The sequence below is a fragment of the Sander lucioperca genome, chromosome 10 (assembly GCF_008315115.2).
Source record: "Sander lucioperca isolate FBNREF2018 chromosome 10, SLUC_FBN_1.2, whole genome shotgun sequence".
Taxonomy (NCBI): domain Eukaryota; kingdom Metazoa; phylum Chordata; class Actinopteri; order Perciformes; family Percidae; genus Sander; species Sander lucioperca.
In genome coordinates this window covers 14,993,305-15,016,469 of record NC_050182.1, presented here as the reverse complement: position 1 = coordinate 15,016,469, position 23,165 = coordinate 14,993,305, and the positions used below count along the sequence as shown (strand labels likewise).

General features: G+C 38.4%; 2 protein-coding genes and 1 long non-coding RNA gene across 6 annotated transcripts in view; all 3 read left to right on the top strand.

Annotated features, from left to right (window-relative positions):
* Positions 1 to 5,624: 5,624 nt before the first annotated feature.
* Positions 5,625 to 7,916, top strand: LOC116060273. Of its 2 annotated transcripts, XR_004107468.2 has the most exons (3): positions 5,625 to 5,708; positions 6,128 to 6,256; positions 7,130 to 7,916. It is a non-coding gene; the product is annotated as an uncharacterized LOC116060273 (long non-coding RNA). The 2 variants fall into 2 exon arrangements; XR_004107467.1 differs by lacking the exon at positions 5,625 to 5,708 and having other exon boundaries at positions 5,979 to 6,256.
* A 3,228-nt stretch (positions 7,917 to 11,144) lies between these two features.
* Positions 11,145 to 23,165, top strand: part of scn1ba (sodium channel, voltage-gated, type I, beta a) — a 32,731-nt gene continuing 20,710 nt past the window's right edge. For both annotated transcript variants that reach the window (XM_031313733.2, XM_031313738.2), the window contains exon 1: positions 11,145 to 11,165. The gene's annotated coding sequence lies outside the window, so the exon portion shown is untranslated. The remainder of the gene's footprint in view (positions 11,166 to 23,165) is intronic.
* LOC116060260 lies at positions 12,480 to 21,465 on the top strand. 2 transcript variants are annotated; one of them, XM_036006371.1, is made up of 4 exons: positions 12,480 to 12,625; positions 18,160 to 18,519; positions 19,234 to 20,240; positions 20,532 to 21,465. In XM_036006371.1, the coding sequence occupies exons 1-3, from the start codon at positions 12,532 to 12,534 to the stop codon at positions 19,545 to 19,547; spliced, it is 768 nt and encodes a 255-aa protein (XP_035862264.1). In that variant the 5' UTR covers positions 12,480 to 12,531; the 3' UTR covers positions 19,548 to 20,240; positions 20,532 to 21,465. The 2 variants fall into 2 exon arrangements, with proteins under 2 accessions (XP_035862264.1, XP_035862263.1); XM_036006370.1 differs by having other exon boundaries at positions 20,526 to 21,464.

Here is a 23,165-nt window from a genome sequence, read left to right as displayed (position 1 = left end):
TTCCAATCAACCATTACACAGTGGACAACAAAATACAAAATACAGCACTCATCAGTCAGTACGAATCAGTGCACCATTGCTTGTCATTGTAGCCTATTACAGTTTCTCATTCAATTTGGTACATTTCTCCAAACTCAGGTAACAGCTCTCAAAACAGTTAACACAGCAAACTAAACACACTCTTATGTTGGCGAAACAGTTAAGTATTCACTGCACAATGAAACAGCATTTTATTCTAGTAATGCATTTATTAAAATGCAATATTAACATCAAAACTAAAAGTGTGTTCTGTTGATTTGATAACAAATTCAGCTGAAGATACACAAAGAAATAAATGAAAATACACGTTTTTCATTAAGTTCTTTAATGAGGAGTTCAGGTGTATAACAATGAGTTGTCACCCCACAAAAAATATTATGCAAATAAGTAGGCCTACATAGGTAAATAAAAAATAAAAATAAAAATTTACTGCATTCATTGAATCAATTACTTTATTGATCATGCCTCTCAATTACATCTGGCCAGAGAATTTCATCAACATCACAGCAAATATTTTCACGAGTCATGCATCGTGGGAAAAAACGTCTTGAATGCTGTATCCATCCTTGACATGCTTGTGCCCCAATATCTGCACAGGCCTCTTCCATCGCTTGAAGAAGACTTACTTGGTTGTAAGGGTTGCGATCATGTACTTTCCGTCTCCAAGAGGAGAAGAATTCCTCAATTGGATTCAGGAAAGGAGAATATGGTGGAGGGAACACCATCCTGAAATGTGGGTGATTCTCAAACTACTTAGCTACGTTAGCTAGTTAGCTAGTGCTGAATGGTGGAATTGGACATTGTCCCAAACAACTACAAAATTCCGCACCATTTGCTCCTGATCACCCTGCAGAAAGAAGATTTCATTGAGGAGGTTTACAAAATGTAGGAGCCTTGCTGTGTTGTATGGTCCCAAGACAGCATTGTGTGCCACAACACCAGTTGTAAACATTGTGGCACAGAGAGTGATGTTGCCTCCTCGTTGTCCAGGGACATTGACTGTAGCACAACGGCCGATCACATTTCTCCCTCTTCTCCTTTTTTTGTGAAGATTGAAGCCTGCTTCATCAATATACAGGTACTCATGAGTTGCACTGCTATCCAACTCCAAGATTATCTAGAGTAAAAAGAACACAAGGTACAATACAGTAAGTTAGTGTTTTACAGTAATGGCATTGAGTGCAGTCAATACTACTGTGAAACTGTTGCTGAAGTTTGAGTTCAGACTTTGAAGCAGCAGTATACATAGATATGCCTAAATCTTTTCACTTACAGTAGCATGGAATAGTTTATGGACACACATGGGCGTAAATCTGATCTAACAGTACGGGGGGGACAATAAACATAACGTTTCTGAAGAGCAATTTTTGAAGGGGACACATATAATACAGCCACAATTATACTCGTAGAGGACATGTGTACACAGAGGAAAGCCTTAATACTATCATTAGTGTAGCATGAAGACTGTACCAGCCTATCCTATCTTGCCTAGCTTGATTCAATGAAAAAGCTGACTAAATTGACCAAAATATTCTTCTTTAAAACCATGTATTTATTTTAAGTTGTTTACAATCAAGCCACAAAAATACCTTAAAACATAATGACTTATTTTGAAAAAGTGTCCCCATATAAAAGAAATACAATACTTTTGTACGTTTGTTAAATTAGCTGATCATAATGTTAATTAGTGAGCCACTGGTAAAGCTCATCTGCTCACCCTGACAGCCACATGAGCCACACTGTCTGCAGCAAACCTATTGATCAGCCACTTATCATATTGAACAAAACACAACTGTAGATCTTCAATATAGCTACAGTCTATGATAATAACACTAATATCAGTTCACACACATAACGTTAGCTAGGTTTATCGCCGTGATAACGTTAGTTGTAGTGGGTGCATTTCTATCCAACAAGCTAGGTAACGTTACATTATATTACTAACATAGCAAACTTTTTGTCATGACTAATTCATTAATTACTCAGCATCATTTCCATTTGAAAAAAGAACGTCATCCGATGTTTAATGTGAATAAAATTATGGAACGCCAAAAGGGTCACATTTCGTCACAATTCGCACGGCGTTTTGAACGACATTTGTGGCGCCACCTGGCGTTTATTAAACGCCACCACGCGTGTGAGGTCACCAGGCGTTTAATAAACGCCACCAGATGCTTATTAGACACCTGGTGGCGTTTTGATAATCAACTCCGCCCTGTGGCTTTGTCTCAATTATTTCACATGCAAAGCTAACAGTAGGCTACAAAAGCAATGCTAATGGAAATTGTGCTAACTAACGCTAACGGCTATTCACAGTTAGTGACACAATAGATGGTTTCATACTACAACCAGGGTCCAAATTTAACTTTTTCGTCCACCAGCCAAATGGCTAGTCAATGTTCACATTTCACCAGCCACTTAATAGAGTACCATTGTTTTTTTGCTGGTGAGTGTAGCAAATCTACCAGCCACTTGCATATTTTACCAGCATTTGGTTAGTAGATGGTGCTAATTTGGAACCCTGACTACCACACTTAATTAAGCATACATAATCACACACATGCACATGTATATTTACCTCTTGTAGATTTCAATACTCCAAAACAAAGCATAACTGGTTGTCAGCCTCAGTAATGGATAACAATAATGTCCTTCTACAACCTACTGAAACTCACGAAGCTCGTTCACTTAGCGTCTCTCTCCGACTGTATCTCTCCTCAAAACGGGAATCTCTGCACGTTGCAACTAAGCCCCGCCCCTCTACCTGGGATTGTAATTACATTGGCTGATAGGTCATGACCCTCCAACAAAATTAAAGAAAGACGATGATTGACATATTAGGCTGCTATCATGTTAAGCTGTGTGGCAGATTACCCTTACACGTGCTGAACATGGTGCTGAATCATGTACACTTCACTCAATCTACAGTCAACTGCATGAACTTCACACTTTGATCTTTTAAAAACTGTAAATATAACTCTTACCTTTTAAACGTTTTATTCATGTTAACCATTTCAACATATGGTGTCGGTACACGATCCGTTCTGCCTGCACGATCCGTTCTGCACATGCGCAAGATAATACTGTTTTACCGAGGATACGACCTGCACGTTCTGTTCCACGCTAGCCTATGGCTAGCCTCCACCGGGAAGCTAACGTTAGTTTAGCTAACAGCTAATTCGGCTAACCGCTAGCTGACAGCTAGATTCAGTCTAAAATAACGTTAACTCAAACGTAATGGGAAAAGCAGGCTACAGCTAAATTAAGACTTCACAGTAATAACAATAAAGACAAGTATTGAGTGATTGTAGGCCTATTTTAAATGAGCACAAGTAGAACTGACGTAACAGCTGTTATATATGTTAGGTGTTTGTTATATATGTCAACGTTTATTTTCAAGTTTTATTTTGAGGGTCTTTTAAAGTTATTACATGCTGTCTCAGCTAGCAGTTAGCCGAATTAGCTGGTAGCTAAACTAACGTTAGCTTGCCTGTGGAGGCTAACGGCAGACCGCTACAATCAGCTAGCGGTTAGCCGAATTAGCTGTTAGCTAAACTAACGTTAGCTTGGCTGTCGACCGGAAGCGTGGAACAGATCGTGCAGTGTCGTAAATTCTCGTACAACCGCGCATGCGCGAACATTTTGCGCATGTGCAGAATGGATCGTGCAGGCAGAACGGATCGTGTACCGACATATGGCATTAACTTATATTTTCTTCACCATATTTATATATTTGTATTGCATTCAAATTATTTCAATAAATATCTAAATGAAATTTAGCCAGGGCTACATATTATTTAGAACACTTCTTTACTTTGCAGTCTGTATGCACAAACACTTTGATGGTAATATACATATTGTGAACACAAAAACCACACTAGAGCAAGTCAGAACACCTCTACTCCTTACATATATGACTGAACAGGGACCAGTTAACTAACTTTGTAGAAAGTTCACACAGACTATGAGCAAATATCCAGAAGAGCTGCAAAACAAGTAGCCTAATGAAAAAAAAAATAAACAAGTTAGTGTATCGCTGTAGTTACTCACTGACAGCTAGGCCCAGATTCTAGGTTTGAAGGAGATCTATAACTAGAACTCAGGAATAACAGACCAAGGGGTGAATTTGAACTTCCCACTTACCATGACAGGCTGGCAGCTTTATTTCTATAGCACCTTTCAGGAACAAGGCAATATAAGCGCTTCAGCTAAAACATTATAGAGCAAATGGTCATGAAAATAAAACCGCCCAAAAAGAATTTAAGATGCAAATACATTTTACAGTGCCGTGTAAGAAATTTATTTTTTTGTTTAATAGGTCGTAGGGACAGGTTTGGGAGGAGAGAGGGGAGCAGCAGTTATTAGGATCTTTAGAGGTTAGTTATAGACAGAAGAGAAGACATTTGAGTGTGTGGTAAAACTTTTCACAGTGCTCATTTTTCATTTGGTGACTTTCCATTGAATACATTCTTTTTTTGCAGTCATATTTCATCATTCAGGTTTTCTTTAAAAATAGTGTTGGTCTCGTTCTCGTGAACCCCAATTAATGCCATATGTCGGTACACGATCCGTTCTGCCTGCACGATCCGTTCTGCACATGCGCAAAATGTTCGCGCATGCGCGGTTGTACGAGAATTTACGACACTGCACAATCTGTTCCACGCTTCTGGTCGACAGCCAAGCTAACGTTAGTTTAGCTAACAGCTAATTCGGCTAACCGCTAGCTGATTGTAGCGGTCTGCCGTTAGCCTCCACAGGCAAGCTAACGTTAGTTTAGCTACCAGCTAATTCGGCTAACTGCTAGCTGAGACAGCATGTAATAACTTTAAAAGACCCTCAAAATAAAACTTGAAAATAAACGTTGACATATATAACAAACACCTAACATATATAACAGCTGTTACGTCAGTTCTACTTGTGCTCATTTAAAATAGGCCTACAATCACTCAATACTTGTCTTTATTGTTATTACTGTGAAGTCTTAATTTAGCTGTAGCCTGCTTTTCCCATTACGTTTGAGTTAACGTTATTTTAGACTGAATCTAGCTGTCAGCTAGCGGTTAGCCGAATTAGCTGTTAGCTAAACTAACGTTAGCTTCCCGGTATAGGCTAGCCATAGGCTAGCGTGGAACAGATCGTGCAGGTCGTATCCTCGGTAAAACAGTATTATCTTGCGCATGTGCAGAACGGATCGTGCAGGCAGAACGGATCGTGTACCGACACCATATGTTGAAATGGTTAACATGAATAAAACGTTTAAAAGGTAAGAGTTATATTTACAGTTTTTAAAAGATCAAAGTGTGAAGTTCATGCAGTTGACTGTAGATTGAGTGAAGTGTACATGATTCAGCACCATGTTCAGCACGTGTAAGGGTAATCTGCCACACAGCTTAACATGATAGCAGCCTAATATGTCAATCATCGTCTTTCTTTAATTTTGTTGGAGGGTCATGACCTATCAGCCAATGTAATTACAATCCCAGGTAGAGGGGCGGGGCTTAGTTGCAACGTGCAGAGATTCCCGTTTTGAGGAGAGATACAGTCGGAGAGAGACGCTAAGTGAACGAGCTTCGTGAGTTTCAGTAGGTTGTAGAAGGACATTATTGTTATCCATTACTGAGGCTGACAACCAGTTATGCTTTGTTTTGGAGTATTGAAATCTACAAGAGGTAAATATACATGTGCATGTGTGTGATTATGTATGCTTAATTAAGTGTGGTAGTCAGGGTTCCAAATTAGCACCATCTACTAACCAAATGCTGGTAAAATATGCAAGTGGCTGGTAGATTTGCTACACTCACCAGCCAAAAAAACAATGGTACTCTATTAAGTGGCTGGTGAAATGTGAACATTGACTAGCCATTTGGCTGGTGGACGAAAAAGTTAAATTTGGACCCTGGTTGTAGTATGAAACCATCTATTGTGTCACTAACTGAATAGCCGTTAGCGTTAGTTAGCACAATTTCCATTAGCATTGCTTTTGTAGCCTACTGTTAGCTTTGCATGTGAAATAATTGAGACAAACTACCGATAATTCGCCGTGAAATAGTGGATGGACCTGCTTGCTCAGTTAATGTATTTGATTCAGGAGACGGACATCTGTGACTGTGAACTGCTGTTTTCTGTTCTGGTGATCTTCCTGCTGTGGTTTCTCCGGTGCTCTGCCTGCTGCCATCGCCAAGTTCGCCTTTTTCATATATCCCCTTGGCTAGGATTCGTGAGTACTATATTGCACGTGCATTTTATTTGTATTGGTTGTGTAAACAAGGCCTCCTCGCTGTAACAGGGTTTTTTTGTTTGTATTTTGATTGCTGAGTATGAATGTGTGAGTGTGGGCCCACAGATAACTATTCAGGTTTACATGTCAAAAGGATTTATGCATTTATTTTATTGAAACCTAAGCAGAGGTAACAATAGCATACTCTGAAAGCTATATTGAGGCAACATATTTAGTGTGTCATAAAAAAAGAGGGAGTTATTTATACTGGCCTCACTTGTGTTTATTTTTCTAATACACCATAAATGTGTTTTCATATTATTTTTGTACTTTAACTAAATAAATTCCCTTATCTAAAATGTGTGACTTGAGTTAAGAAAAAGGTTTGCTTGACACTCTAGTCTTTGTGTGCACTGCAGTCTCCACGTTGGGTTGTAACACGAGCAGCAGATGCGCTACCAGCTGTTTACACGAATCAGCAGTAAAAGAAAATCAAAGAATGAAAACTTCTAGCCGAGCATTGTTTGAATTATGAACGATATAATGGAAAGTTGCCCACACAGCGCCAAATGTTAGGCAGTGTATCGACTGCACGACAGTGACAGGATCAAAGAAAACGAACACAGATCATTTTTCCTCATGTATGCTCATTTATCTTTGTTTCAAAATCAGCCTGTCACAGGTACTCTGGGGCACAGGGATCTGTCCTCCACCATATACTCCATACAGACAGAAACTTACAAGAGAACAGGGATTTCTCTATTTTCTAAGTTTGAGTGGATGGAATGACAGATATCTTCTGTTGCTTGTACGGAAGTGAACTTTGAATGTCTGTCACTTCCACTAATGTCATCTTCTCTCTCTGTACCCTAGTGACTCCCCTCATCCGCTCCATCTACAACTTCCTGTAAGGGAGATCAGATTCTCCGAAACAGTGCTGATCCAGTTCCACTTTTCCCGAGGAGGCTGCGGTGTCATCCATTGTTTTGAAAGGTGTCACTTGATTGTCAACTCTCCATCGCAGCCCTGCATGGCAGTCAAGAAAAGAACCTCCTGAACCATTCCTGCTTAACTCACCTCCACTGGACCTTGCATATTGTTTTCCATCTCAACATCAAACATATTGAACGATACTCTAAAATTTATATATAAATCGCCCAGTCCTACGTCAGCCCAAACTTACTTTTCCTGACACATTTAACATTAACTTGTACATAATTCATCCCCATACACTGGAGTATGTCATGAGTACAGATGCCCATCAATACACTGTTGCAGGATAGGTGAATGACACCAACATATGGCACTTGAAGAAAAACTAATGTCCAGTATGTGATAACAGGACATGCTAGTCATCAATTATCAACAGTGTAGCAAGTTGTTCGTTAAGGGCTAACAGCTGGTTAACATTACGACAAAAACTATTTGTTCGGCGTATTCTCTGTGTACGCGGCGTGTGTATCGCGTATCCGTCTCCTCTAGCTGTTGTGGTTGATATGACGTAGGTCCGCTAGCTTTGACCAGACGCAAAAATGGTGACAGCAAAGCACTGTGATGTCACGTGGTCCTTTATAAATATATACCAGAAACTATGCACAAAGGACTACTTCACCTGCTGCTGAATTTTTGATGTTATTTAATAAATGTCATTTTTATGTCATGCTTTTGTGTTTGTCAGTACATTTTTCAGCTTAATATTTTTAGTAATGCATGGAATAAAAATAAATTAAAATGCTTAATGATTTATTATTATAACTTAATGTCCAATTGAGTCAAGATCGTAAACCATAGTATTTGAATGTGTTGAGGGATCTGACACCTACTGTTCCTGTGTCAAGGTAAGTCTCCTGAAAGGTCAAATGAAGTATGAGACACGTATGTTTAATTTAGTTGCTTTAGATAGAGCGCTGGTGGGTGTTTTTTGCATAAAGATATGAAAGTAGAGGAAATAATATATCTAGCCATCTTCAGGTCAACTGCGCTTACTGGAATTAAAATAAATGGTGATAGTGACCTATTCTGCCATTATAATTTTAATTTAGTTTTTATTGATATAACTTATCCTTATTTAACTGACTGTATGCAAGACAGCTGTGACTGTCTAAGATTGTACCAAACTAGCATTCTTTTGTAGTAAATAAGTAAACTTATTTAGGTTTGCTTGTTGCATGCACTTTACAGAAACTATTAATCCTTTTTGTCAAGATTTTCAGAGTTGTCAGATTTTCTGGTAAACTACCCTTTGGTTCCTAGTAGTTGAATTAAGAGTACAGTATTTTTGAAAATCTGCTTACTCTTCATGTTAACCCCTCTCTTGGTCTTGTAGTAATAGACCTGTATTTGCAGCAATTAAATATCACCATATTTGAAACCCTTTTAACAATAGACCCAGATAAAATGTACAATAAAAGGCAGATGTGATGCCATTAGGTTCTTAGTGTGACAGCGCTTATTAAATTTAAGCAGGTAATAATGAAAATAGCTCCTCACCACTTTTTATTACATTTTTGGGAGGATGATTTGGATTGATTAATTAAATAAAGTATGAGCACCAAGTGCCTACTGATGTCTGGCAATACAAAACTAACATACTACAAAGTTGTGCATTTCTTTGGGCTACTCAAACAAGCTGCAAAGGAGATCTATGCTTGATTAGTGTTGCCTGACCTCCTTCTTTACTGATTGGGTGATTAGAGTTCAAATCTATTGGCTGTGAAAGCCACAGGGCGGAGTTGATTATCAAAACGCCACCAGGTGTCTAATAAGCATCTGGTGGCGTTTATTAAACGCCTGGTGACGTCACACGCGTGGTGGCGTTTAATAAACGGCAGGTGGCGTTTATTAGACGTGTAGTGGCGTTTAATAAACGCCAGGTGGCGCCACAAACGTTCAAAACGCCGTGCGAATTGTGACGAAATGTGACCCTTTTGGCGTTCCATAATTTTATTCACATTAAACATCGGATGACGTTCTTTTTTCAAATGGAGATGATGCTGAGTAATTAATGAATTAGTCATGACAAAAAGTTTGCTATGTTAGTAATATAATGTAACGTTACCTAGCTTGTTTAATAGCTTGTTGGATAGAAATGCACCCACTACAACTAACGTTACCACGGCGATAAGCCTAACGTTATGTGTGTGAACTGATATTAGGACTGTAGCTATATTGAAGATCTACAGTTGTGTTTTGTTCAATATGATAAGTGGCTGATCAATAGGTTTGCTGCAGACAGTGTGGCTCATGTGGCTGTCAGGGTGAGCAGATGAGCTTTACCAGTGGCTCACTAATTAACATTATGATCAGCTAATTTAACAAGCGTACAAACGTATTGTATTTCTTTTATATGGGGACACTTTTTCAAAATAAGTCATTATGTTTTAAGGTATTTTTGTGGCTTGATTGTAAACAACTTAAAATGAATACATGGTTTTAAAGAAGAATATTTTGGTCAATTTAGTCAGCTTTTTCATTGAATCAAGAGAAACACTGAAAAGAAGGATAATGGTACAGTCTCCATGCTACACTAATGATAGTATTAAGGCTTTCCTGTGTACACATGTCCTCTACGAGTATAATTGTGGCTGTATTATTTGTGTCCCCTTCAAAAATTGTTCTTCAGAAATGTTATGTTTATTGCCCCCCCCCCCCCTACTGTTTTACGCCCATGGTGTGCAACTGACTATTTTACAATTCAGAGTTTTGTTTGTTGTGTTTTGAAAATGGTACAAAAATGCTTGTGATCTTTGTGAAGACCAATGAAAAAGCTGCAAATATTTTTCCTGATATATTAAAGATTTGGTTGGCTGTATGAACTGCTGTGATAACATTAGGGAATTTTGTGCACAGTGTTTTGAGAAAATGATGCTTTTGATTTGTATGAAATGAAGGAGAATTTACTATCTGTTTAGGACAATAACAAAGTGTACAGATCACTGTTAACTATTTTGAGAGCTGTTACCTGAGTTTGGACTTACTTGCAAAGAATTGGATCTAGAATCAGAAATGCTTTGATGCAAACTTTATTGATTCCATTGATCCTTATTTTGAAACTGTGGCTGAAAACTGAAATACTGTAAATATTACCCAAAATACATGTAAACCAAAATAAAATCGATTAGAGTATAAGAAAATAAAAAAAAATCTATTACAGTAAAGTATAAACATCTATTACTGTAGAGTATAAGAAATAGCCGCTATTGATACTCAGTCTCTTCTGTCTTAGACCTCTTCCATCCATGTTGGCAGAGAACAACAGAGACTGACAGTGTCAAACAGATGCTTCAGTGACTTCATACTGATGTAGGTAGTTTCTAATAGGAACAGATGGTTTCTGTTTGGTTACCATAGCTAAAACAATGGAGTTTGGACTGCTTGAATGACATCCGTGTTAACTGTTCAGCAAAAGGGTGGGGAAAATGTGTCAATCCAATGAGAAAGGGTTAATACATTTGCAAGAGGTGTCTTCTGCTCTGCTGAGACAGTGATGATGAAAACCCAGTGGATCCCAGTTTCTTTAAGCAGGTCAAACCAATCAAAAAAAACTAATTGTTTTAGGCCACAATACATGATTTTTTTTTTTTTTTTTTTAATTGTGCATAAGTAATGGTTTGGAAATAAGTCATACGATTTTTTTCTGTCCTTGCTTTTTATCTATTGTTATGCATCCCATCCTACAACTCCAAGCATGCACCTTTCAAGTAGCCTAATATATATTTTATGTTACTGTAAAACACATCATTTAAACATGTCTGTTTAATATACACTGTACAGTATATGTTGTCATATCCACCTACCTCATATAAGCAACCTGTTAAATTATTTAGTTTTTCCAGTATCATTTGCACTTTTGCTTTGCCCAATTGTATTACTGTTTACAATCCTCATATAGCTGTGTGTGTGTGTGTGTGTGTGTGTGTGTGTGTGTGTGTGTGTGTGTGTGTGTGTGTGTGAGAGAGTGTGAAATACTAAAGAATGGCATATGATTCTTATGATTTTCATTCACTGTGTGCCCTAACTGTGCAAGTGGGTGTGCAGAGAGCGTTATTATGTATATCCTGTTGCAGAGCTGAGGGTCCTTTCACCTCTGCAATGTATGTGTGAAGAGGGTGTGTGCACATTTACCACAGAGGTTTCCATTTAAGGCTCAACTGAAAAACACTTAGCGAACATATTAGAAATAGATGATCTTACTAAAAATATATATTTTCTCTTGTATGGGAGAACACAAGAACAACGGTCAGTAAGTAATTTGTTATTTTAGTTAAACTTATAAAGTAATTCTTGATCTTGAAACAGCAGCAGACAGAACAATCTCCACTTACTTGTTTTTTTTCTGGAGCTTGCAATCACACGGTCTTCATCACCAGTTCTTGTTCACTTTGGCCAAAACATTGAGCTCAACAGTTTATTCTTGATCTTGGAAACAACAGTCGTCACAACAATCTTTACCTATTTTATTTTGATAAAATCAGAAGCTCCAGAAAAAAGCAAGTAAGTGGACCTTGAGTGGAGATTGTTTTGGCCGACTGCTGTATTCCCAAAATCAAGAATGAACTGTCAAGCTCAACTTTAAGCAACATTAACAAGATGCCCTAAAAGTGCTAAGAATAGTGGCTGGGTTGGTTTAGTGGTAGAGCAGGCGCACATATACTAAGAGGTTTATGCCTCGACGCAGAGGTCCAGGGTTCCAATCCGACCTGTGACGATTTCCTGCATGTCTTCCCCCTCTCTCTCTCACCTAGCTGTCCTGTCAAAAATTAAAGGTGGAAAAGCTCCAAAAAATAATCTTTAAAAAATAAAAGTGCTAAGAATAAAGGAAAGTTTTAAGACAATTGAAACAAACTTAATCTGCTGATGAAGACTGTGGCAGTTGAAAGCTCCAGAACAAGCAATAGGACCTTTAGTAGTGTTTGTTTTGTCAACTATGTTATTCTCATATTCAATACAACAAAACACATGTGAAATAAGTCCTACTCTGACTTAAAACCAAAAAACCACATCCTTTCAGTGTGCTTTCATTTCCAAGCCCATGATATAAAGTTAGTAAATGTGTATAAATGTGAGTAAATGTTCTATATATCCTGCATTTTTATTTATTTAATTGCTTTGTCGAAGTTAAGAAATGCTATCTTAGTGCCGTCAAAATAATGATGAAATAGTGGTAGTGTATAACATTGAAAGGTATCTTTCAGCAGGAAGTGCTGTATCAAACGCCTGCATGTACTTTATCTGTCAGCACTCAAAGGTGGTACTGTCGTCTTTTTAAGAGAGTAATGTTGAAGATATTTTTTTCTGAGATGCATCACAGCTTCACAGTGAAGAAATGGGGATGGGCACAACAGATGCTTCTCTACTTTTTGGTTTCAGGTAAAATGTATAACAATTTTTGATTTGTAGATGAAAAATCTATGTATGTTTGTGATAGGGATTCTAAGCTACAGGGACATTTACTCATTTTGCAATTCAACACAGTGTGTTTAATCATAAATGTTCTCCATCTCTGGACTTTTTTGGACTCCTGTGACTAAAGTCAGATCATTCTATTATTATTATCATTATATGTTAAACTGTTATATGTTAAACTGATTGAGCATTTGGAAATTTAGGGGGGCTCAAGCCCCCCTAAATTTCATCTCAGCCCCTCTAAAAATTATGATAATAAAAAAACGTTTTTTTTTAAAATAAATGTTGGTGCTTTAAGTGAGAGTTTGCAAACTTGTCTGTTAGTGACATAGGACAAACAATTACAGGTTCAAAGGGCTTGAAATAGGTTTAATATCCTGTGTTGCTGAGTCTCGCTCTATCTAATCTGTCAGAGGGAGAGCAGGATTGCGGTTATAAAGTTTAACGTTGGAAGTCCCCAGAGAAAGAGAAGAAGTTGGTAATTTCATGGCGCAGATTAGAACCCAAATTGAAACGTAAGCAACTAAAATTGCTGAATGTTGGAACATTGTGTCAAATTGGTCATTATTACTAAGTAGGGATGTCCCTGCCCTTGAGTCCGAGTCCGAGTCATTTGATTTTGAGTATCTACCGATACCGAGTCCCGATCCGATACTTCTATAATATATAAAAAAAAAATAAAGAAGAGCGAAAAAACAGATCCAGGATGTTCCTTATTTTTTATTTAATTCACCTTATTTTAACATTCAACAACTCTGTTAACAAACAGAGCACTTCTGTTACATATCTCACAGTTTGCTACGGCAATGTTGTTGTCATCAACTTTATAATACCTCCAGACCGCAGATATACTCGCGCTTTCTGCTTCAAGCTGCTTCCGTGTTCTACTTTGCCAGCATTTAACCAATAGCGTCTCTGCAACAAAGTGATGTCATGCCGCACGCGTTGCTGTTTCTGTGTGGAGTCAAAAGGGTCTAACTCTGTGCCACCGCATAACTATAGATGTGTTAAAAAATAATGAGAATATATATACATATATATCCGAGTCCTGATCGGGAGGTAACGTCCGATTCCGATCGAGTCTGAAACCACGTGATCGGGCCCGATTTCCGATCATGTGATCGGATCTGGACATCCCTATTACTAAGACTTATAAAGTGTCAGGTTTAGTTCCATCAAAGTGTCCAAAAACGTTAGCTGATGTTGTTGTTCAGTAGCTCAGAGATTATCTGCTAATGAAATGACTGATTTAGCGGGGGGGGGCACATTCTCATGAGGGGCTGAGCCCCCCTAAAGGTCTGATCCTAGAATCACCCCTGCATGTTGTTGGTAAATGCTTGTGTGCAATGTTTTGGGAACTGAAAGCTGAAGCCAAAATACAAAGGGAAACACATATCCTATACCTTTATTGTAATGAAGCTGCTTGGAAAATCCCCAATTCCTTCTCCATTGAAGGGAAGTTTAAAAAACGAGAAGAACCAGAAGAAGTCTAATTTCCCCTCTTCTTGATGCTTTGAATAGTGTTTATTAGGTGTTGAGTCTGGAAAGTTTGGGGAAGTTTGGTAGCATGCAGTTTCTTTCCGCATTTCAGCTCCAGTGCTATGCATCTCTTCCAAGATGGCAGGACCCCAAACTTCAGGTTATAAAACATTACCTCAGAAATCTATGGCCAAAGTTACAGATGTCTGTGGTTTTACATTGTTGCTGTTGTCTAAATGACCCATACTCTTACATAATAATTGAAGGTCTGATACTGAAGTGCTCAACAGGCAGAAAAATATATTTCAGTAATCTGAAATATAAAAATGTACTGCAGGGGTCCGTTTCAGGAAGGAGGTTTAACAAACTCTGAGTCTAACCCTGAACTCTGAGTTGATTTACCCTGAGATGGAAACTCTGAGTTTTCGGTTCCAGAACAGCTGATTTGAGTTGGTTCAATCAACTCAGAGTAGGTTGACTCAGAGCTAAGCGCGTGCACCACCACAATAAAAAGGCAGCATGAATGGAGCCATGATACTACGATTCACCATGGTAACAACTACAAACAAACTGGTCGGCGGAAATAGGCCTACTCAAAAGCAACACAGCGGCTGCTGTAAAAGAGAGCGAATTGGTGTGGGAAAAGATTGCTGCTCGAGTCAATGCGTAGGCATTGAGACAGTGTATTAATTTCATATTTAATCACAGGTAACATAATATTACTGGTGGAAACTGGAATGGTATTACACCTATTTCATTTAGGTGCAATCCTGCGGGCGAGAAAGTAAGATACTAATCCCATTCTGAGCCTGCAGCACCATGATTATTAGAAATATAATTTATAATCATTTAATTCTTTTTAATGGCTTTCACTGGTTTGTGTCCAGGGAACACTACAAAAACATTTTAAAAAAAAACGTTTCAGAGCGAGGCACATTCTTCTGACGGCTCTGCATACAGTGGCTTTACTAATATGATCGCATCACCAATGTTGTAAAGAAAACTGCCGTTTGCAAAAAAAATAATGTGACACAATGTGTATCTACATATCTAATCGACTGTGAAGAAAATACCTCTCAAATCGGCTATCTGGAAATGAAAATACATCTAGTCGGCACTCAAATCATCCCTCTGTGAAGTAGGCCTAATACAGCTTTTTCATCAGCGGGATTGTTGACAAAAGGACATGCAATGTTTGAGAAAAAAACATTTTATAATCTGCCAAACATAAACCAATACGTTTTTTTATTCATGCAGATAACAAACTCCGCTAAAATGCGCCTGATACAGACTGAATGAATGAATGAGGAAATGAATGCGCGTTGTGTCAGAAGGAGGAGACTGAGAGAAATCTGAGGTTTCTTGAAGAAAACCTGCTCCCGACCAGGTGCCTGTTTCACAAAAGCAGAATATATAAATCCAGGATAACTGATAAAGCCAGGCTTGACCTAGTCTAATCTGTGCATCCTGGCTTGGTGCGTTTCACGAAGGCCGAGCCAGGCTGAGGAGGAGCGACTAGGTTGAGCCAGGCTGAAGTAATTCAGATAGATGCGCGTCCACGGCTTTCCTCAAAAGACCGCGAGGTCGATCACAGATTTACTGATGCCAAAATGGAGAATACGCATTGTGCATACTTTATACAGAGTGAGCAGCAGCTTCTTGTGGAAGTATGATGATGTGAAACACATTTTTTGTATAAAAAGAAAAGAAACACGGCCGATGTAATGAAACAGCGAGAGAAAGCGTAGCAGACGATCACGGACCGACTGAATGCGTAAGTAGCCTAAACATATACATTAACTGACCACTGCTCTGAACTGAAACCGTCATAATCATTCCATTCAAGGATTAGGTTACTAATCATTTGCACAAATTAACAGTTGTACTATTTGCCTTAAAAGTAAGGAGAAGATAATGTTACTCAGGAAATTTACCATGAAGTTCAATTTTTTACAACGTTAGAGTATGATGCGTAAATATCTCTTTCACTCTGTTCCTCCCTCTCTCTCATGGGCTAAAATATAAATTTCCATATTATATTAACATACACTGCTCGCTTTTAATGTAAAGTGTACAACTGTTCGTTTTTGCAGATGACAGTGACTCATTGAATGGTTTCAGTTAAGAGCAGTATTTCATAAATGTATATTTTTAGACTATCATTCAGTCGGTCCCCTATTATCTGCTACGCGTTTTCTCGCGTTTTTTTATTTTTTATTTTTTATAGAGGACGAGTTTCCTTCTCTACATATTATATGCCTTGCTCCCTTGTATATATGGACATAGAAAATAAAGACACTGAAGAAATTGGACTCTAAAATCTAGAAACTATAAAGATAATGAAGTGATAAATTCCATGCACACTGTAAACATAAATGTAAGAGAGTGTATTCATCAGTTATTTCCCCCCCAGCAAAATATAAGGTCAAAAACCATTGGGGTGTCCTCTCCCTGTTGTTACATCAATGTACAGTAGCCTACATCACTAGATAGTTACTGGTTCAGTGAACTAAGACTATAATTTAGGAGGATTGTACAATTAGGATATGTTCTTTAAGTTGTACAATCCTCCCAAATTATAGTCCCAGTTTACTGGACAACACATTTTGTGTGCTAAGAATGCCAAATACCATGCACATGGAAGTGGAACAAACATGATCCTTATTGTTAAAGAATTTAAAAAAAATGAATCAACTAAAATAATTCGAGGTGCATTGGTCAACTATAGAAATGTACAGCATTGTATGTATTGCCCTTAGTAACAGACTTCATTTAAAACATTTGAAATGTTATCAGCCTTTTCTAATTATCTCAACAACTGCCATAATATATTCATCAAACTTCTAACAATATGAACAGCAGTCTTCATACAGCAATATAACAGTAACGATGACTGTCACATGAATAATTATTAAAAAAAATTATGGTCCCAACTTTAAATAATAACAGTACTTAAATGAACAGCAATATGCACCTGTTGTATTTTAATCCAGGCTGATAACAATAGGGTAAAACCACTGCTGGGTGATCAGAAAAGGCTCCAGGATTAAATAAATCCTGGCTGTTAGCCTGGTCGGGAGCAGGCTAGCTGCACAGAATAAATCTCCATGGTGATTTATGTGCCTCCACTTTCGTGAAACCGAGTCAAGGCTTAAATCATCCAGGATAACTGATAAATCCCGGCTTAATCCCTTATCTTGGTTTTGTGAAACAGGCCCCAGGTTAGGTTCACAGGCTCAGTTACCATGGTAACTGACTCTGAGGTTAAGTTACCTCTCTTTCTGAAACAGAAAACCCAGAGTTTCCCTCATCTCAGGGTTAACAAACTCAGAGTTTTCACTAAACCTGCTTTCTGAAACGGACCCCAGGCCTCAGGTGGCCCTGCAGCTATCTCCAGAAGTGAAAAAAAAGAAAATTCTGGTGATCCACTTTTTAATTCTGATTGAATTGTTTTCTCTCTTATGTCAATGATTCAAGAACAGGTGAAGAAAGGTTTTGCCAGGATAATCTTTCCAAGTTCCTTAAATAGTTTTTTCATCTGTGAAACAGGATCAGGACCACACAGGAAGTGTTTGTTGTTGTTGTTGTTGTTGTTGTTGTAATACTCATTTCGACCACAAGAGGCTGCGGTCTAAATAGGACTAAAAGTATTAACGTTTTCTTCCAGGGTGAGTTTTAATTTCTCCATGCACTCAAAACAACAAACAACAACAACTTAGAAAAACAAGTCTCAAACAATTTAGATCAAACTTAGAAAATGGATCACCAGAATAGTGTTTTCTCACTTGTCTATCAGGGTTTCCATCGCTATCACATGATCAAGTCAAGTTAGCTAGATAGCACATTTTATACGACAGGCGTAGACTCAATGTGCTTCAGAAATCCAAAACAACAGGGAAACACTTCCTGTAGCTATATTTACCATCATCTTAAAAGAATAAAAAAAGGCAGAGGTTGAGAATTTCTGTGAAAGATAATGTGAAAGTTAACCAACATCCTGTCATTGTTCTGTTTTTCAGGTACTCACTCCTTGGTCACAGTCCACCAGCCTCCTGTGCTTACCACTGCTCTGGGTCATGATGTTATAATGCCGTGCCATCTCAATTTTTCCCACAATGAGAAAATGGTGACCCCACCGGTTCTGTATTGGGTGTACTTAACACAGGACAGCACTGACAATCCCAGACTGTGGATGCCCTCTGAGAAATATGATGGACGTGTTGAGCTTCTGGACAATAACCCGAACACTTCAAGCAAGTCCATACTCCTCAAGAATGTCCAGTGGGCCGACAGTGGGAAGTACCAGTGCAAAGTCTCCGTCATCACAGAGGGTGATCGTTTCAGGAGGAGAGGAAATGACACTTTACTGATGGTGTATGGTAAATACAAGGTTTTAGAGTTTTCGTTTCCAAATATTTCTGGATCAAATGTCCTCACAGGGAGATAAAGATCATGAGGACACTTTACCAGCATTTACATCTATAAGTTTGTACAAGGGTTTTGGCTCAAGTTAAAGACAGAAGTGGGATAAAGTGTTGGTTTGCCAGGAGGATTAAGAAAATGGGGTGGGAATCAGGTTCAGGGCTAAAATTATAGATTTAGGATCTCTTTTTGAATAGACAAGGCCTAAATGACAGGGTAAGGGTCCTATATGCTTCATGTACATGTGCTTGTGCAGTCTTCTCTGCAGACCTGCATCATCTGAAACCACACTATGTATATTTATATATAACATATTTCCTTTGATTTCTTCCTGTAGGACAGTTGTCACAGAACTTTATTTATATATCACGGACACATAAAACATATGCCAGATTTTGTTCTAAACTGTAAAGGGGAGAAATCTGACTGCTGACAACCTGCATGTAATAAGCGTTTAAAAGGTTGCTGCAGAACATGTAAACCGTTTTTCCAAATTCCATGCCTTTGAGCTGAAAAAAAAAATGTGTGTGCAGGTGTATATGAACACCGGCCTTCATGGTAGTCATGGCTGTGCAGTGACTGCACAAAAAAAAAAACTGATACAAATGTCTGTGTAGGCTACTTTCACATGCCGTGTACACACCTGTATTTCTGTCTGCGTCTCTTTTCAGATACCATGATCTTAAACCTCACCGGTCACAATGACTCTCTGCTCGGGTGTAAAGTAAACGTGACCTGGGATCCCGGATTTGTTTTGTCCATTTTTCATGACGGATGCAAACTCCAACCTGTTGACACAGCCCCAGGAGATGCTGACGCAGCTCTTCCCTACGTCACACTCTCTGAGACCATTTCTCTGAGGAGCAAAGGAGAATATGAGTGTCAGCTGCACCTGAACAAAGATTTGGTCACAAAAAGCATCTTCAACTACCATGCGCCTGGTAATAATCTCCCTCCTGATCTAGTTTTCATGCATGCACACTAAAAAGTTGCTGCTCTGCACTGAGTGTTAAACACTATGAGAATTGTTGTTATTGTAAGACAGAATTTAAAAAATATAAGCCTACAGTAAGTCTGTTCTTTTGAGTTAGTCAATAAGTATGTACAGTCACTTTATTATTAATTGATTCTGGTCCTAGTCAACTGTTTTTGCCTTCACCAGAGGAAATCGAGTGTCCTCTAAACCAAAAATACATCCCTTAAATATGTCAAGGGAGAGTGTTCAAGCTAAAACAGCATGTTAAATTACTCTCTAATTTATTAGTTTTTAGCTGTACTGTAGATTTTAAAATAACACAAATGCTGCCATAAACAGCGTGGTTGGAAACACTGTCTTTACCCTGTTATTGCAAATGTTCGGTTTGTGGTTTCCTACATGACCTGCAGGCTTCCACACAATCTTCAACATCAACTCTGACAGTATTTGCTGTAGCATCAGTCGTTGTTATTGATATCTATCCACATCTGGAGAAAAGCTTGCCTCTTCTAACTAGAACCCCTTTAAGCATGGAAACATCAGTGAATATAATTTTAAAGCAGCACTAGACAGTGTGAAGTTTAAAAGGCTTCATGTAATATGTCAACATTAAAGTGGAGACCTGTCTGATCTTTTCTGTGGCTGCAGATGGTGCAGATGCTGAAAAAAATGTCTCGCTAATTACTTCAACAACTGTCTCCGGTGAGTCTGTCCTAACAAGCAGAAAGCGCTCTCTTTCTTTTGAAAAATGTTTCCTATTATGTTCTTAAATGATCAACTCTCTCACTCACACACACACACACTACAAAAAAGTAATTTGTAGACCTAGTGGTATCTAGCAATGCAGTTGGTTTTGTTTTAGTTTGGGCTGAACTTTTGATTTGCTTTTACAGGAGAATAAAAACAATTACATTAAATCAATCACTGTATCAATGTGTGAGACGATCTTTGGATTACGCTTCATATCAGTAGTTTTGTGTTTCTCAGTGCCAGGTGTGGTGGTGTTTCCAGAGCCATGGCCCCTGTATATGGCTCTCCTCCTGGTGCCCATCACTATCCTGCTGGGACTCACAAGTGCCTTGCTGATGCTGATGTACAAATGCTGAGTTTGTCAACATCTGGCTGGAACAGAGAGGATGGAGATCCAGGGTTATAGGATGACTGTATGTCTCTGTAACATACTGTATATGCATTTAAGGACATGCTTACAAATAATTTCTGATATTCTACATCTGTGACCGCCTAAGAAATATTTGTCTACTAATTCACAACGTAAACTGTATTTGACTGTTAAAAATAATATTGCATTGACAGAATACCAAAGTGCTTATATGATATATTACTATGTTATTAGTCATATTTAGTCATTCGTTATGCTCTTTAGCTGAATGTACATTCTCATGTTGATATTAGTTGTGTTTTTGTGTGGTTTTGATTTCCCAGGAACCGTTCGCTTTGAATCAGAAAATCTAAGCAAACCGACCCGTGACCCAGCCCCCCACCCCCACCCCTGCCCACAGGTTCCTCCTTCATCAGAAATGTAAACGTCTGGTTCTTTTTTTCCTGTTTTAAGCATCAGTTCCTTCACAATCTTTTCTGTTCCCCTGTAGAGATATATCCCCCTTTATAGGTGACAGAGGGCAGCTGCACAAAGGAGCAGCCATTGACAGTGACCCATTTTTCCTCTAAATATTAAAACATGTTTCTATGATGTGATAACTAGAAATACAATCATATTGCAGCATAATTTTAAGCATTAACCTAAACAGGCTGTGGCTGAAACAGAGAGCCAAAACTCAAATCACCTCTTAATTAAAATGTATCATCTTGTCGATGCATCAATCCTGTCTTTTTGTAAAATAATCACTGAAGATATGTTTATATAAACAAGTTTATCCTCAATACGTCTTACTGTATGAGTGGATATTTATTCTCAATGTGTTGTTGCTGTGATTAAAGTTAATCCGCATATTATAAAAACAAAAATCAAGAGAGATGTTAGTGGAATTAGGGACAGAAAGGTCACACACACAGAAATGATGCATTTGCCAACACACAGACACACAGACACACACACACACAGGAACGATGTAGTTTTCAGAGTGAGGACAGGCACGCAATCATCAGAGTAATCCTCACTGCTGGCATCATGAAATGGCCAAAATGAGAGATCAACACACACACACACACACACACACACACACACACACACACACACACAGGACTGAATCCCCTCTGAGCTAAGTCAGAAAGAGAGTAGGTGCACCTTTGGTAATGTTATATGTGTGAGTGTGTGTCCGCTGTGGGGAGGTGTAGAGATTAATGGTGGATAGAAAGAAGGTGGGTTTGGAACCTGGCAGTTAGTCACTTGAAATGTCAAATAAGCAGGCTGCGAACAGGACAAGTGAGTAAATGAGAAACTTTCCATGTGGTTATGAGTGATTCAAAGACACACACTTAAAAAGCAGATATTTACCAGATGTCAGATGTGAATTTGAAATGAGCTAAAGCAGTAATTATGTAACTATTGTATTAAAGAGTTGGGATTTGGGGTGGGGGGGTTGAAACATTTGAATGAGAGGCAATTTTAAAGAAGGGGGCATTTGTAAAATTAATAAAATTGACAAAAAATGTAAAGCCCTGGTTGTTGCCATTTGCCGTTCATTTAAGTTTATAATGAAAGGTACATTGTTTATTTAGTGTAATAAATGAATGCCAAATAAACAACTTTAAATATTCTAATATGAAATTACGTAACAACAAAAAAAAACTGCTACTTGTAACTCCAAATAGCCTACAGCCAAGGACAGATTACGGCCATCCATCCTCTTACATAGGAGCAAGACACCCAGACTGAAAGAGCCCCAAAATGACAATAAATGATGTGACTGCGTTAACAGCACCACAAGCCTCCAAATGACCATGAGGTTAAATCAGTTTCATTAGAGACACATACATGTATTAGCATTCTACATACCCCAGACTGGATTCATATGGCTGTAGGGACAGAGCTCTTCAGGCCTTTCTGCACATACGTCTATACCCTGGGGGGGGGTTAAGTGGATGATCTGGGTCATGTGTGATTAATGCTTAGCAGATCAGGGATGAAGTAACATGGTCAGATATGTTGGGGGTAGGAATGAATGATTATATTAGTATTGCAATCTATTGTAGCCAGGGTTAAAAATTAGCACCATCTACCAGCCAAATGCTTGAAAAATATGCAATTGGCTGGTAGATTTGCTTCACTCACCAGCCAAAAAGGGTAAATTCAGTTCATTCAGTAGCCATTTGGCTGGTGGAAGAAAAAGTTAATTTTGAACCCTGATTGTAGCACTGCTACTTTTGTCTATTAAGTACAAAGTGTGTCAGGTAATGCTTTCAAGTAGAGTATATTATTTAAATATCTTTAAGTGGCCCTCAGTAACAACAGTCAGTTTCTCTATGGCCAGGCAGCTCCAGACACCAGCTATTATTCAGGTGGTGGTACAGAGTTTTTCCATAAACAATATTTTGCCTGTAGGGTATAAATACCTACAGTCCTTCAATGTATAATAAGATTCTTTGCACTTCCATAAAAACAAAATGTGCCCTTTATGAGGACAGAGACATATGTAAACTTTAACA

Excerpts from the sequence above, each read along its gene's own strand:
- LOC116060260 (XM_036006371.1), top strand. The coding sequence starts at position 12,532 with ATGTTGAAGATATTTTTTTCTGAGATGCATCACAGCTTCACAGTGAAG. Across the intron at positions 12,626-18,159 it reads TCTCTACTTTTTGGTTTCAG|GTACTCACTCCTTGGTCACA; the intron begins GTAAAATGTATA and ends TCTGTTTTTCAG. Across the intron at positions 18,520-19,233 it reads CACTTTACTGATGGTGTATG|ATACCATGATCTTAAACCTC; the intron begins GTAAATACAAGG and ends GTCTCTTTTCAG.